General features: G+C 47.5%; 1 protein-coding gene across 3 annotated transcripts in view; it reads left to right on the forward strand.

Moving 5' to 3' along the window:
• The window catches only part of LOC136501658 (uncharacterized), a 54,846-nt gene that overhangs the window by 26,481 nt on the left and 11,572 nt on the right, over window positions 1-16,793 (forward strand). The window contains exons 2-3 of one of the 3 annotated variants that reach the window (XM_066497172.1): window positions 1,826-3,468; window positions 3,812-4,619. The exons of the other annotated variants lie outside the window; for them this stretch is intronic. Of the exons in view, the coding sequence (XP_066353269.1) occupies window positions 1,876-3,468; window positions 3,812-4,420 (2,202 nt within the window). The 5' untranslated portion in view covers window positions 1,826-1,875 and the 3' untranslated portion in view covers window positions 4,421-4,619. Of the gene's footprint in view, window positions 1-1,825; window positions 3,469-3,811; window positions 4,620-16,793 lie in introns of those variants that run through there. 3 annotated transcript variants of the gene reach the window in all.

A 16,793-nucleotide genomic window follows, 5' to 3' on the forward strand; every position in this document is an offset into this window, starting at 1 on the left:
CACAAAACATAGAAATGTTCAATGTGTCTGACAACCCTTTTCAACACCATACATAGTCTTCTTCGATGCTTTTGTAACCCTTTTCAAATTTTCTAGACCTTTCGGGCTCTTTAGTAAAATCTCTAGTCTAAGGACCCGAATTATTTCCTCTAAATCATCAAAATCATCTTCATCACCAACACGTGCTCCCCCATCATTATTGTCACCACCTTCATCATTACCATCCCAACCACCAGCATCACCACCTTGTTCATTGCCAAACTCAGGATCCATTCGTACATCAAGCTCTTCTGAGTATTGGGATATGTATTCTCGGGTTTCAGCGTCGTCGTCTTCATCATCGTCATCATTATCAACAACCGTTGTTTCACCATGATGAATCCACACTGTAGTCCTCAACAAATCCTCGCACAATCAAATGTTCTCTGATGATACTCACATCTGTCCATGCCATAAGGTTCTTGCAATCTTTGCAGGGACAAATAATTGTACCCTTATTCTCTATCAACGTCGCTGCATGCTTCTCTGCGGCTTCAATAAATTTGTCTACCTCTTCATGGAAACCTGCCTTGAACCTTAACGAACCATACATCCCAATCTTTTAAAACACAACAATCAAAGAAAATACATTAAAGGACTACTAATTCAGATATATATGTAAAGGAATCAAATTAATAATTAATTACTTGACAATAATTCTATATACTTCAGATATATATAAATATAAAATAAATTACATGAAGCATATCAAACGCACACCATGGTAAAGGGTAATTAATTAATGGCCTATTTATCAATAAATAATTAAAAATATATATTTATTAATTAAAATAAATAATTTCAAAGACAACAATTTACAACAATTAATATTTTACCCACTACCTTTCATGCAAACCCTATTCCAATTTCATGAAACATAAATTTACAAAATTAAAATAAAAAAACAAACCCTAGATCTAGATCTAAATCTACATGTACATGAAATATACATGAAATAGGGTGTAATCTCAACTAAAATCAAGCAAGATCGACTAATAAAGGGTGTAATCTCATTTATCTAACTAATTTACACTAATAGCTTCAAAACTAGAGTCTAATTTGCTTCATATAAAGCTCAAGCACCATAAAAGAGAGAGAAAAGCAAAACTCTAATTACGATCACTAACCAACCATTAAAACTTCAAATAAAGGCTTGTAATAACATTTTCTTACCTAGTACAACCTCTTCACCAAAGTATTTGAGATCAAAACCTCCCCCTTAGTAGAGCAATTTTTTGGAGGAGCTCAAGGGCTCCCAACCTTTTTGCTCGGGTTGGAGACAGTGACCCGAGGTGGAAGAAGGTGGCTACTATATATACAGCGGACATTTGTAGGGGTGGCTGGTGATTCAGCCTTCCCTACCAATTGACATAGCAGGGGCGGCTGGTAATAGCCGCCTCTACATACTAGCCGTCTCTATATACTAGCCGCTCCTACAAATCGACGTATTTGTAGGGGCGGCTCGTATTACCAGCTGTCCTTACTGTGCCATTTGTAGGGACGGCTGTTGTGCTGGAGCCCGAGCATATCACTGTAGAGGCTGCTCCAATGCCAGCCACTCCTAAAAAAAAGCCCCGTTGCTACACACTGTTTTTGACGTAGTGCCGGTAGGTAACAAAGAAAAAAAGAGGAGGGGGGGGGGGGGGGGGGAGAAAAGGAACAAGGGGACATGCATATATTGCGAAGTTGCAATGACTAAGTAATGAACTCTTCACTAATGACTTTGGGAGGGGCGCACATGAGATGGGTAGGACACTGACGGACTATGCATGCTTGTTGCCCGCAGGATTTTACAGGACTGGGAGGACCAATCTACAATATTTCGTGGAATTTTGGATGAAACTATTCAGTGCCGGGGACTTCCTTATCGCTCGTATTCCTGCACTACTAGTAGTACTAATAGCATTGCTATGGCCATTGACGGTCCTGTTTTGGTGCGTCTGGCTGTTCTACGTGCTCGGGCCATTGGCCTGTGCAGGGATCTCGTCATGGCGCATAGCGAAGCTGAATCACGGTTATCACATGGATGGGACTGACAGCATGGCAGACATGATGGCAACACTGAACATATTCTATTCACTTATTATTTTCCAAGGCGCCATGTTCTTGGTATTGCTACTACCTATGTACATCTACGAGGCAAATGTGGTCAGACGCCTCCAATCACTGGAGCAGCTGTCAGAGAAGTGGGGCGAGGATGCCATCGGCAGGTACATTTCTGATATCAGCGCGAAATGCAGGAAGGATCCTCTATCCATCAAGGGCATGGACTTGATCAAGTACGGCGCTGTGTTGCTGGATTCTGAATCCCAGGAGGACTACCAGTATGGTGCAAGGCTACTCAGCGCCTTCGTTAACAAGGGGGAAGATGTGAGCTGGGTGCTGCTTCCCTCGAGACACAGGATTCAGAGACTGATAGATTCACTTATGATAAGCAGCAGCAGCCGCCGCCGCCTAGATGAAGCCTGTGTTCAATTCTGCCGCGGTAGATGCTATGCAGTGACCGGCAGCCTAGAAGATAAAAAGGAGATTAGAGAGCTCGCGGCGACGATCGTGGCCGATGTTGCTGCCCACATAGATGATCTATCCAATTACCCTGGGGCTATGCGGTGCATATCCTCCCTGTTCCAAGACCCTGTCCCTGATGACCCGCCCCTGCATCAGCAAGACGAAGACATAGGACCAGACTGGCTGGAGCGCAGGAAACTGATGATGGACCAGCAGAGAATGGCGATAAGAGAACACCGTCATCGGAACAAGAGGGAAGGAGGTAGAAGCAACCAGCTGGTTCAGCAAGGCTTGACCATCCTCGAGAGGCTGGCGTCCAACAACGACGACAACCGCAGGATCATATGCAGGACACCCGGCCTCCTTCCCAAGATCACGGCACCCGTCTACTCAGCGACCTTAATTGAAGATGTCAAAAATAAGGCATGGGCTGACATTGTAACCAGATGCCTCAAGGTGCTGTACCAGCTCATCCGCGCTCCAGACGGCAGCCATGAAATCTTCTCAAATAATGTTCAGGCACTGAGCAACCTAAAGAGCATTCTTGAACTGGGCAACAATGAAGCTCATCACCAAGAACTGAAGCTGGTAGCCATGGAGATCCTCACAGAATTGGCACTGGATTTGTCTATCAACCTCACCGAGGAAATAAAAAAGGTGCTCGTCACAAAGCAGCTGCAGCTCTTCTTCCTTGCTGATGGAGATGGTGCCGCCATGGCTGGGAGGACACTGGTATCCCTGTCAGCTAACAGGGAAAGTAACTCTGCCCTCATCATGACCACACAAGACGGCATTATTGGTCATCTCACTGGAATACTTGATGGATACAACATCACACGGAGAACAATAGCAGCAGAGATAATGGCGAACCTGTATGCTCACTGTAATGTGGACAGTACTATGAAGGAAATACTGCCAAAGGTGAGTGCGCAAGTATATTTTAGATTTTTAGTGTGCAAATATATTAATCTAATCTAATCAAAATACATCAGTAGCACAACACTTCCGTTTTAATTTTCCTGAAAATAATAAGTATACTTTGAAGCATGTTAAGTTGTTAACATAAAAGTTTTTTTCTCTTCTCATTTAATTACAAGCACCAAGTGCGCATTGATTTGAATTCCATTCCCATTCATTTTAGATGAGACTTCGTTTCAAGAAAAAAAATACTGTTCTGGGCTTGGCACCCAGAAAATGCTAATGCACTAAGAAGCCATTATAAAAGTAAAACAGAGAGAACTAATAAGTAACTTTGTCATTGCAGGTCCTTGGAAAAATAATGTCAATTAAAACAAAATCGCAACAAAGAAAAATTTCAGCGGGTGAGAACAATCCTGCTGCATTAGGAGACGAGGAGAACCAGGGAAATTATGTATCCACAAATAATGAAGAAATGCAAATCATTTGTACAGACGGCGACCACACAGAAACAGAGGAAATTTCTGATCAAGAAAGAGAGGAGCAAGAAGCGTTTTTGTCCCTTGCACAGGTCATATGTGATAAGCTGGACAGCGCAGATTTGGATGGTGCAATTCAGATTGCCGTTCAGAACGAGAACAATGCAGGAAGTGAGGAGCAACGACGTGAAGCATTTGTGGAAAAGCTCAAGACCATAATAGACGACAACCGTCATGCAACAGCAGATTGTCTGAGAATTGTGAAGCTTTGCGGTCAGATTGCTAAATCAGTGATGCTGTGCGAACAGTATGTGGAAATCTTCAGAAACAAGGGATTTAAGAGTTCACTTTCGGAAGCTTCGAAAACCATGTCTGAACTTGAAAGCTGCATGCTCTTCGCTGGGACTGATTTCGGGCTCAGGAAGACCGTCAAGCCCCTCTTTTCTGAAATTGAGAAGACTTGGTCAGAGATGTAGCCAGCAACTTGTGACTGGTAAACCCTTTGCATTATTCCTTGCTCCGTCACAGGACACTAGTGTATCTCTAAGTTGTCACATGTATCAATGTATGTATGTGCTTTGCTTTGTTTCATTTCTCGCTATTTTTTATGGAACATATATATTGGAGTGTTGTTTTCACACTAATTGTATCCGTTCTCTGAACAAGTGTGCTACCGTTTTCCCGTACGTGCCTGGAATAATTACTTTGGTATTAAAAGTTCACATGATGGCCCTGTTCGCTTGAACTTATCAGCCATGGTACGATGTTCTTCTCTCACAACAAATCAACAAATCGTATTTTTACCCTGGCTCAGCCTAGCGAACAGTATTGAATTATTGATGTGCATGCTGATTCCCAAACCTGTGGGTGTGGTGGCAATCCTGGAACCATACCTCGCAATGCTTCAAACCCTTCTGATTAACAAGCTTTTTTATCTTTATTTTTAAACATTTGTTGAGCTATATATTTTTCATTTTTCGACTATGTTTGACACAAAATAAATAAATAAATTGCAACTATGAATATTTTCTAAGTCAACTTTAAATACTTAAGTGCATGAGATGGCTGGCTTGACTTACTCTAATAATGGCATGCATGAGTAGAGAAATACGGTATATGTGTATTTTTATTAGCTTTTACCTAACGGGCTGTGGAGGATAGTTGTTTAATAATGGCATGTGTAGATAATAGAGAAACATGTATCAGAGTATTTCTAGTTCTTTTTCCGCTTCCTTTTCAATACAGTAATGCTACCATTAAGATGTCCCGAAGGCCGGACGCCTCGCTCCACTCACTGCCGCATGCACTGCTTGCCTAAAAAAATAAAATCAACTCCCGCACGCATCGCTCCGCTCCTGCCCTTACCCCTTCCGTGCTCCTCATCCCCTGCCGCAACGCAACAACGCCCGGCGTCCTTCCCTATCGGGAACCCCCAACGCCCGCAGATCCGGTGGCCCTCTCCCATACCCCTGGCGAGATCCATGGAGTGGGAGCGAGATCCACTCACCTCCGGCGAGATCCATGGAGGTGACGCGACCGTGTTGCAAAGGAGTGGGTAGCTCTCCTCCACCCCCGGCGGCGCCCTCCCCACCCCCCGGCGGCGCCCTCTCTCACCCCAGTGACCGAGCTCCCCCTACCCCGGCAGCCATGGCGCTCAGCTCCTCGCCCCCCATACCCTACGTCACAGAGGCAAGCCCGGTACTGGTGGCGCTGGTGGCGGGTGCTCGTGTGCCGCCGCTCGCCGTCGGCTTCGACCCCAATGGTTGGAATCGATCAGCCCAGGCTTCCCCTCCCCTATGTTGTAAATGTATGTTTTTGGTGTTTCAGTCGTTTCAAAGGTATGTTGCAATTGTTTGTTACGGATGTTGCAAAAGTAGATTAGGGAATGTTGCATATGTTGCAAGTATTTCAGAAGCATTTTGCAAGCGTTTGTTCAAAATGTTTCATCTGTTTTCATACGTATGTTGCAATCGTTTTTTTTTTCTAGATGATGCATATGTTTTCACACATATGTTGCAACAGCATATTCAAAATGTTTCAGTTGTTTCAGTCTTATGTTGCAGTAAGTGTTTTTTCATGTTGCAATTGTTTTATCTAGATGTTGCATATGTTTCACACACATGTTGCAAAGCGTATGTCCCAAATGTTTTATCTGTTTTAAATGTATGTTGCATTCGAGTGTTTCATGTTGCAAGTGCAGACCGCCGGTGTTGGTGCCCATGAGGACGGGCAGGGCCAAGCCGTGGTCACCGACGCGTGGAAGAGGCGCGGGTCGTCAAGCGGCGGTGTGGGGAGGAGGTGAAGAGGCGCAGGTCGTCAAGCAGCGGTGTGGGGAGGAGGCACAGGGCGCGTGGTGCTGTTGTGGAAGAGGCGGGGCGAGTCTTCCCGGCGGCCCGGAAGAGACGGGCGCCGTACCGGTGTGGAAGAGGCGGGGGCGAGTCATCCGAACAGCGTGGGCAGCGGATCTGAAGCGGACAGTTCGGATGCGAGCATGGGAAACGGAGCCGGCGCGAGCGGCACGTGAATCCGAGCGGACGGAGCAGCCGCGGGTGTCCAGACGGACACAGGCGTGTGGACGCTGCCGTTTTCAAAAAGAAAAGAGCGATTGAGAACGTACATTCCACAAACGAATCCAGCTCATCTCGATCCACAAACAAAAATCCACGTATATGACTGATATACCAAAGAAAAGCGACACTGATCTGAATTGAAGGGGTGCGGGTCCAATAAGACAAGATACAAAGCATGGTCTATCCATGCCTACAAATATTACACACCTGCTCTGATTCTGTGATAAACATTGAACAGTCCTTGCAACCTAATCCAAGAAAAAAAAAAGCAAGCTTCATCCAAATCTAATCTGACCTATTCAGATAAGTCGTCAGCATGGCACCGAGTACAGTGCTCAACCACCGTCAGCCTAACAGTAGATGGAACTTCAGTGCTTGTTTAGTTCCCAAAAAGTTTTTCAAAAAATGCTACAGTGCCATTACAGCGAATCTTCCGATACGTGCATGGAGCATTAAATGTAGACGAAAAAAAACTAATTGCACAGTTGTTTGGAAATTGCGAGACGAACGTTTTGAGCCTAATTAGTCCATGATTGAACACTAATTACCAAATAAAAATAAAAGTACTACAGTAGCCAAATTCTCAAAATTCACGAACTAAACACAGCCTCATCTTCAATGTACGTTCTAATTGCCGCAACCCCTCTACGCGCTTCCATGAGAAAATCTTTACTCATGGGAGTGCACCTGCCACCGGACATTGCGCTATCACACTTAGGATCACCATAAGTGGTATCCAGTGTGAGCCGGCCAAGTGACTTTGCGTTCCTGAGAATATAACACGTTAGCTCAACCAAGCTCTTGGCTGAGTTGAAGCCTTTGAACCTCAGTCTTAAGGCGGCCATGGTGCTGCTCAGGCATCTGCCTCAACTGCAAGGAGCCGTCTCCGAAAATTGATTCATGATGCATACTTTCCTCAGCTACCTGTGTGGGGTGGAAAAGACATCATAAATAAAATAGAGTGAAAATGGATCCAGCAGTTACTAAATATTTTGCAGGATGGAATGAACAGCGTCTTGCATCCAACAACCAAGTCTCCAAGGAGGGAGAAGCGTCAAGGAAAGAAACCAGAGAAAATAGTCATAGGATGGGCAAGAGGTCAATCTCAGATAAATAGACAGCCACTTGAGGAATAGGAATTTGGTACGAAGCATTGGTGTATTAACCCTCTGCAAGATAAAGATGTTTCAGATTAGATATACAAAAAAAAGTATGACTACAGTTATATTCATATATACATCCCCTAGTCTACAAAAACTAATGTTTTAGGAAATGCGTACCTCATAATGTGAGTTGATGGAAAGAGTCTTGAGGTTTGGCATACTGGATGAAAATTTAACACGGGCGTAACAGACTAGGTTGGAACGGCCCATGCACAGGTTCTTCATTTGCAGTGTTTCTCCAAGTGAGACTTTTACACTCCCTACTTCAAGGATACAAACAGGAGAGATTTCGAGCTTTGCTCTCTATCACTCGCAGCTTCAGGCAACAAGAAACCTTCAGGCTATGGAGCTGCACAGGACGCAAGGTATCTGTAAGAGCCCGGCAGGGAGGGGGCTCCTAGGTGGCGGCGGCTAGGGTAGAGGGAGGTAGGGGAGACAGGCAGGGAGGGGGGGGGGGGGCAGCTAGGGCAGAGGGAGCGGGGGAGGTCGGCGCAGGGAGAGGAAGGGGAAGGAGAGATAGGCCTTGAGGCAATCCTTTCTTGATTCCCATAATTACATAGCCCCTCTACTTGTAATCCTGGGTAGATTTTTATCTAACGAGGGAAGTCCTTATAGATATGGACTCATTCCTATCTTAACTAATCCTATTCCTATTGGAGATCCTCCGGATATGGATAGTGGAGCGGCTGGGGATCCGCCCTCGCTTGTGCGCCTCCCCTAGGCGTCGGCGCTGCTGCTGCCCCATGCAGTGGCGGCGGTGCCGCTGCTGCTGGCGCCCGGACCAGCTGGGCCAAATGGGCCTGTAGGCCCCATTAGACATATGACATCACTCCCCCCTTCTCCGATCAGCGCGTCCTCGCGCTGAATCATTGTCCAGACTTTGACAAGCTTTGGTGGTGGGTTGGTGTCTGCTGGTAGCTCCGCAATCTGATCGGTGAAGTAGCCCAAGGTGTCGTTGAAGGGATTGGTGCTGATGTGGTAGTCGGCGAACTTGAAGTAGTAGCTACAGGAGCCGAAGTAGCCAGAGATGTAGTAGTTGTTGGTTCCCGAGCCATCCAGTGGTTCATGGATGCAACGGGCTGCGTGGATGGCGGCGTCGGGAAGCGTTCCCAGAAAGTGTAGTGTCTGCATCACCCATGAAGGTCGTGGAAGTGAGTGCACCTATATGGCATCGACCTGACTCCTTATGCGCCGACATAACGCTGTAGCGATGATGGTCGGTGGTGTCATGGTGAAGTGCTTTAGCGTGTCGAAGAGGAGATCGCCGGTGTTGTCATTTGCCGGAGAGATTAGTAGAGGGCCATCGGCGTGCTGCCTGCCGATGTAGGTGTCGTCGATGGAGAGGAACTGTTGGCCATTGTTGTCGATGAGGACAATCGTTGCCGATGGGAGTATGCGCTGTGGCCATGCCTCAAGGAGTAGAATACTTGAGGGGAAAGCTTGTGTTGTCGGTGAAGATGTCACTGTGTGAAGGTCGATCGCCAGGAGGGTGCGGAGCTGAGGTTCCGAATGACTCGAGCAAGTCATGTAACAGAGGTGAAGTTACCGGAATGTAGTATCGTTCGTTGTAGCGGATGATCCCATGTTGGAGGGACCAGGCTGATGTCGCCGCCTGAACTTCAATGGTGGCGGAGATGATTTGGAGTTCGCTCTCATCTGGTGCGGCAATGCGGAGTTGAGCGAGGATCTCCGGATCTGGCTCAACACAGGTTGCTGCTCTGGTGTTGGTGCCGACGAATGGATGCAGGCTGGGGTGCCTATCGATGTCGCAGCTTCCGCTGAAGGTGGGTTGTAGTGGATCCGCAGATGATCCAATATTGGAGCTGTCGGTGTTTCCTTGTGGTGTGATGTCGTGGCGGTCGCCGTCAATCGGGGTTGAGTGCCTCGTCTTGGTGGCCGTAGGCGCCGGGGCCTCCACCTCCCGGGTACGGACGAGGTCGATGGCTGTCTCCATGGAGCGAGGGTGGTGCCACACAACCACCTCTCGGAGCACATGCTGAAACCCGTTGACAAAGAGGCTGACTTGATGTTGTTCGCTGGAGATGCCAGTGCGCAGAGCGTAGGCGATGAAGTTGTCGATGTAGTCGTTCACGTAGCCGGTATGACGGGGAGGTGAGAGGTCGCTGGTGGTGTTGCGGTCGGTGCCGAAGTTGCGGATGATGCTCTCGGTGAAGTACGCCCACTCTATCATGGGTGTATCCTTCGTTGCGCGCATGTACCATTGGTGTGCTTCACCTATAAGATGAAAGGCCGCGTACTAGTCTGTTTGTGCTTCTGGCAGACGGTATAGGTTGGAGATTTGCGCCGGGGTCAAAACGTATTATTTGCCGGGGTCTAGACCGGTAAAATATCGTAGGATACATGATGCCGTGGCCAAGTCGTCGGGGTCGGCGGACCCCGACGGTAACATAGCTCAATGGTGAGTTCTTCAATCCCAGGTTTAACAGCAACTGAAGCCAACTGTCCAGATACTGGCAGGCATCATAAATGCCATATAACTGAAGCTTGAGTATCTTAATGTTGATGCCTGAGTGGTTCCTCAGGATGTTGTCAATTATGCAGCTGAAATTCCCTTGAGATGCATTTGCATTTGAGCCAAGGATATGCCAGTTTAAGGTTAGATTGGGATGACATCTCCAGAAACGTAGAAAGGCATGAGACGAGCAAGCAGCACGGGCAGCATCACGCAGTGGCAACAGGGAATATATATGGTGCAAAATGTCCTGCATGCACACACATGGGATAAAAGTCAAACATTGGGATTGTAAACCCAAATGGTTACTTATAAAGTTATAAGAGAAAGGAAAACAGCAGACCATGGAGGTAATATTCTACCCTAGGTAATCCTCCACATGAGTGCACATGGTATATTGCATTACACATTGCACACTATGCCAAGAATCTGCAAAGTGAAGAGCTCACACATGGGGGAGTGTTGGGCTGCCTAATGTTGTAAATTGTAATTAGCCCATGGGCTTGCTTAGAGCCCACTATTTATGCTGGTGTGTGAGTATACCTAAGAAATAGAACAGACCATCAGAGCTGAACAAAGCCAAGGTACTAATTTAGGAGGCTGGGCAGAGTGCTGGACTGGACAATTGCAGAACTAGGAACTCTGTCTCTGTTTATATAGATAATATATTAAGATAACATAGTGCAAATAATCTGTGTGGCTAGAGCGACATGGGGACATTATGGTCCCCGCTACATAGCACCACGCTCACCACATCTTGACTTATATTAATACATAATGATAGACCATTTATCTATCCAATATGAGGTCTCCAGTGATTGTGGATAGGAATTTCTTTAGAGTAAAAGGTTCCTCCACTTTAGTTTAGAGAAGCAAAGCAATTCAATTCGGTACAACACAGCGTATTATAGGCACACCCAGTGGCGGACCTAGAGAATTGCTAGAGCCTGGGTGAACATATAACAACTAATACCAAATTTAGAGACACATCAAGCACTAATAGAAGCAAAGTCGATAACTAAGATACTTTTGGAAATAAATCTAACGTTAAATACCCATATGTGAATGAGCGTACATTAAAAATTAATATTCTAGAACTGGAAAAGTACGCAAAGGCTATAGACTTTTGGGGTCTGCCCCAGGGCGCCCGCCACATTACTTGACATCATTATGGATTCTGTTGTGAAAAATTACTTGTGGGCGAATCATGTGGTCACAAAAATGACCATGCGCTCACCCAGGTACATGAGGCGTGCAGAGGATAGGGGCAAAGTCAATGGGAGAAGTCAAAGGAGCTCTTATATCGAGCAGCCTCTTCGGCTATAAGAAGAATGGGGAGACGCCCCGGCCTGTAATCATAGATGTACATTGTATACTACAAGAAAAATAAAGAAAGAGGTCTCATTCCCCTTGTGCTATGTGTGTATTGTGTATGCTGATCGACGGAACGATTTCTCAACCAAATACAACTTACCTTGACCATATTTTGTATATGACTTATCTTGACTATATTTTGTATATACGAAGGACCGAGCAAGGCGACTAGACTGGGGATGAATATGGTAGCCTAATCCAATTTTTCTTCCGTCCAACCAAGTGCTCAAAACACAAAACACTAACCAAACGTCCTCCAAAAGACATGAAATTTTGTGGAGAGGCTTAAAACATTGTGAAAAACATCTTCACCAAAAATAGCTCAATTGGAGAAGGTTGAAAAACTGGCCTAGGCCAGTTTCCAAATCTGGCTCAGACTGATTTTCAGATTTGAGCCAAAAGGAGAAAACGTCAATAATCGATCAAACGAATTTGAATAGACTTGAACTTGGTGGGGGACCTTAAAACACCAAGGAGAAGATCTCCAATAAAAATGAGCTCAATCGGAGCAAGTTGAAAAACCGGCCTCGGCTGGTTTTTGCAGATTTCAGCTAAAATCTCTCCAAGAAAAAATCAAAATAAATTCAAACGTACTCTATAAAATCTGAAATTTTGCAGAGAGGTTCCCTTGGGTGCTTAGAAGCTTTTTCCCAAAGATCATCACCCAGAAGTCAATGAATCAATGCAGATCGAAAAATCCATTAAAATAGTTAGGGTTTTTACAATATTTCGTAAAAGTGATGGATCTAAGTGATCGTGAGGAATCTGCCCAAACCACTTGGTAAACATGTTCCTTAGAGGTTCTAGCACGAATCCATCCACTCAAATCACCCTCAAACCCGCAGTAAGTTGAAATCCATCAAAAGCTCAAGAGAGGGGAACCGGGAGGAGAAAACAGCTGGGTCCTAGGCACGCACATGCATTTTGGGAACCTAGACTTCATTATTACGATAGTGGGAGAGTTGGTGCGGTCTTCCGCTGCCACACAATCCCTCCTCTTCACTAGCCTTGACACAATCACCGAGGCGCCCAAGGAGCTATAGCTACCTACAACGGAGGTCCACGCCCCCGAAAGCAACTAGCCCCTCAGCGTCGACTACGGAAGGCCTTGCACCGCAGGTTTGGTGCATGAGCATCTCGAGCTCCACCGTGACACGCGTGACACCCCCAACGCTCGTAGACACGAAGCGCCCTCAAAACAACTCGACGAGGACATACCGGTCTAGCAGGCCCAACAGGGCGGTGAGCCACGCACCATAGTTCCTGTACATGAGCGTCTTGGCCTCCATCGCGATGCCCACGGCACCCTCAACACCCGCAGGCATGCCTATGGCGATGCAAAGGAAGGGGCTAGCCGTGGCTACCATCCACATCATGGCGGACGCTATGACAGCAGTGAGGACCAAAGCTTGAGCCCTACTTGATGGGACCTCAGGCCTTTGACCGACACACCCTCAAGGGCAAGGCAAAGTGGGACGAGGATGCCAACAAAGGCGCCTCCAAGCCTCTCAACAAAAGGAAGAACAAGCGGCGGCGTGGGAGCTCGCTAGTGGCCAACGCTGACTGCACGGGGGGCCAAAAGCCTGTGGAGGGCACCCCAAGCCACTTTGAGAAGCTGCTTGAAGGGCCATGCCCGAACCATGCTTTCCCCATCAAGCCCCTGTATAAGGACTACGTTCTCTTGAAGCAGTTCTTGCCTGGAAGCTCTAATAAGGGGAGCATAGGACAGAGCCCAGCTAGACGAAGCACACGACGTCACCCCCCTTCCCTTGGCGAAGTATGCAAGGACTGCCATAAGCTCTCCACACCATAGGAGGGACTGCACATCGTCATGGAGATACTTCGGCCAGGTGCCTACAAACTCAATGGCGAGATCTTCGTTGATGCCTGAAACATTGTGCAACTATGACACTTTTACCCCTAATAATCGCATACTTCCTCTTATTATTAGTTTCGCTATCGAACTCCCCGATCTTTTGTGACACCTGACCCTAGCAAACAATAGGGGGTCTGGCCTCACTCGGGTGCTAATAAGGATAGATCTATCAAGTAGATAATCTCTACGTACACCCCTTTTCCACAATTAAGACCCAAAAGCGAAGTTTACGGAAATAAACCATGAGTAAAACTGGTCGGACCGCGAAAATCCTATGCCCCAGCGGCTACGGCGTCTTTGCTCACCAGCATAATCAGAGTTTCTTTTCTGCACCTCGGGCTTTTGGGCCTTAGGCATTGAAAGGGCCGGTACGCTTTAAAAATCTATCCGCCTAGCAAACATTCTCAGCGCCCGACCCCCTTTCACATTAAAACCAAGGAGCTAGGTTTACGGGAACAGGCTCTAAGTATAACTAGTCGAGCTTTGGGAAACCTATAGCCCTTTGGCCACAACGCCTCTATTCACCAGCGTGATTAGAACTGGCTCACCCGCATCCCAAGGTTTTATGGCCTTAACGACAAAAAGGGTCGGAATGCACTAACCTTTTTATACAAAAAGGGGAGAAGAACTAAAAATCTATTTGCTATAACAAAATTTAAGAGCTTGTCCATTTATCATGAGTTCCCTGCCTGGTTTATCTGCCCAAACTAAATTCTCGCGTGGGATGTTCTCATCCTCTGTCTCCGCATGAAAACCTTGTCCTAGTAGGTAACACAAGTCAATTGGATGGCTTGACCGACGCCGTGAAATAGGTAGGGAGCAATAGGATGCCCCATGTGGATCATGCCAACCCCATCATGAACAACGGACCCGAATCCTGCTCAATCATAGCCGGTAAGAGCTTCCCAAACCCATCATCTTATCATCAAGGTAAAACCTGTGCCTAGGTTGATCAAACGGCTCCAGGAAGCTTTCAGAACATGAGCGCATGCCTATCCAAATCTTCCCCGCAAAGGATCCATCGAGCGACGATTCACCTTCAAAGACTACAGGCCACCGCAGGTAAGTGGGATACAGAGCTAAAAATGCTCCTACGGCCCATTAATGCCTAGGAGTTTGAATGCTCACTCACCAGTGGGTTCACAGCCACTCTAGGGCACCCTAGAGTGAGGAGAGGTTAAGGACGGGCCTACTAGTGGCCAATACCTAAAGCGTGCGGAGCACCTCGGGCGTCCTGACCCTCGTTTCAAGTCTTGGATGATGCAGGGTCCTTGGTTTTTCCTCGAAGAAAGGCATCGAGCCCTCAGACCGGTCGAACAGATCCGAGAACTATATGGACCGACCACCTAGAATCTAGAGACTATCACTAGCTAACCTCGAACCAGGCCCCCAAAGAAGTGGATGCCGAGGCTCCACTCGAAAAGGCCCATTAACAACTCATCGAACACCGTGCTCCGTCCAGCAAGGAAAGCATGGCATGGCTAAGCCCCTTCGTTCTAGTGAATGGATGCCTGAGGGATGATGATCTCAAGACAAACTGACCCCCGGATGGACCCCTGCTATGTGTGGGGGTTCGGGGCCTCGGCATCACAAAGAGACCGAATACATGGTCGCAGATAGACGACAAGTCACCTCCGGCTACGAAAACCACGGATGGGGCAATAATCACAAAGTTGAGCCAACCCTTGATCAAACCCTAGCTAAGTGAGGGGGCTTGACGAAAGTTGGACTCGCAAGGAGACCGAACGCGTGGTCATAGAACGATAGCTCAAATCCTAGGGAGGGGGTATGTACGACAACAAGAGATGATTTCTCCTACTAATCTCGCTATCCTCTCCATGATCTTTAGTGACACCTGACCCCAACAACTGTAAGGGGTCGAATCTCACTCGGGGGCCGATAAGGGTATAAATACACCCTTTCTAAAATAGTCACCATACCCGACCTCTTCCTCATGATAAATATAGTGGCAAGGTCTGCGGAAACAAGCGATTGAGCATCGTTGGTTGGACTATGGGAAACCTATGCCACTATGGCTACGGCACTCTTACTGACCAGCACGATCTAAATTTCCCTCCTACACCTCGGGCCCCGTGGTTTTAACAAAAGGAAGGGTCAGAACTCACGAACCCCTTTCCACACATAAAAAGGGAGGAAAAACAAACTTAGACAAACAAAACAAAATGATAAGTTCGTGCGATAGTGCAGAAGGGCCAGAGTTTGTCTGCTTGTTACATGAATGATTACTTGACCTATCTGACTAACTACCCCTCTGGGGTAGAACTATGTCTTCCATTTTATCTGCCAGGTCCCATGAAAGAGGAGCCACCACCGCCTCTATCTCATCCAGCTTGGTGTTAGTGTAGCTAGGCGCGAAGCCAAGGCTCATCGTCTCTAGGTCAATGCTGTCCCCATAATGAGAATGAGCAATCACGAAGGATTGATGGACCCTAGTGCGAAGGGCGTCCCTCTCGAGCTGGCACACCCATGCCATGATCTTGATGGCACGGGCCACAAGCGAACTGGTCCCCTCCGACCGTACCACCTCCAGGTCGTCATAGACCACTCTGAGGGCGGTGCTCAAGATACTAAGCTCATCTCTCTCTGTCTGAAGGTTCCTCCTCACCTTGGCGAGCTCCGTGGCTAGCCTGGTAGAGACACCCTTGGCCTCTAGCCTCTAAATTGTCATGGTTCCGAGCTTAGCGTAGAGGGAGCCGATCCTCTACTGTGCCTCGTTGCGCTCTCGGACGGCCTGGTCGTGCTCATCATGGGCCGCACCACACTCTGAGCGGAGCCTCCCCATGGTTTGGAGCAGCTCATCTCGCTCCTTACATAGTCGAGCGATCGCCTCGAGATCTAGACTCGCCCTCCGCTCTAGGTCTACGAGTTTCTCCTTAGCCAAAAGGTCGAGGATCCGCCTCTTCTTAGCCTCAGCTAGAAGGTTGAGGATCCGCCGGCGGGTCTCAGCATCCCTCTAAAGCAGCTCATCTCGCTCCCTCCTAAATCTAGCGGCCTCCTCATCATCTTGCCGTGCCCTTGCCGATACGGCCTCGAACGCCCTCTCGGTCTCCTCCTCATGTCGATGGGCCTTGGCCTCCCATAGTCGGAGACTATCCACCTCCTCGGTAAGGGGAGTCAGCTGGGACACCCTCTATTGGGCTGCAATGAGCTGGGTGGTCACATCCCCGTGCGGCCACACCTCATTGACAAGGCGGTCCTAGTTCTCCTTTTGCTCACAAAGGAACCAGGATTTCTCCTGGCTATGAGCGATAAGAGACTGAAAAAACATGATGGCTAGAACACAAAAATACATGAAGAAAGAAGAAGGCGAGAAGGCAAGGTCAAGTGAATACCCAGCCAGTGGGAACGACGACTTCATGCAGGGCACCCCTG

The sequence above is a fragment of the Miscanthus floridulus genome, chromosome 13, assembly GCF_019320115.1.
Source record: "Miscanthus floridulus cultivar M001 chromosome 13, ASM1932011v1, whole genome shotgun sequence".
Lineage (NCBI taxonomy): Eukaryota > Viridiplantae > Streptophyta > Magnoliopsida > Poales > Poaceae > Miscanthus > Miscanthus floridulus.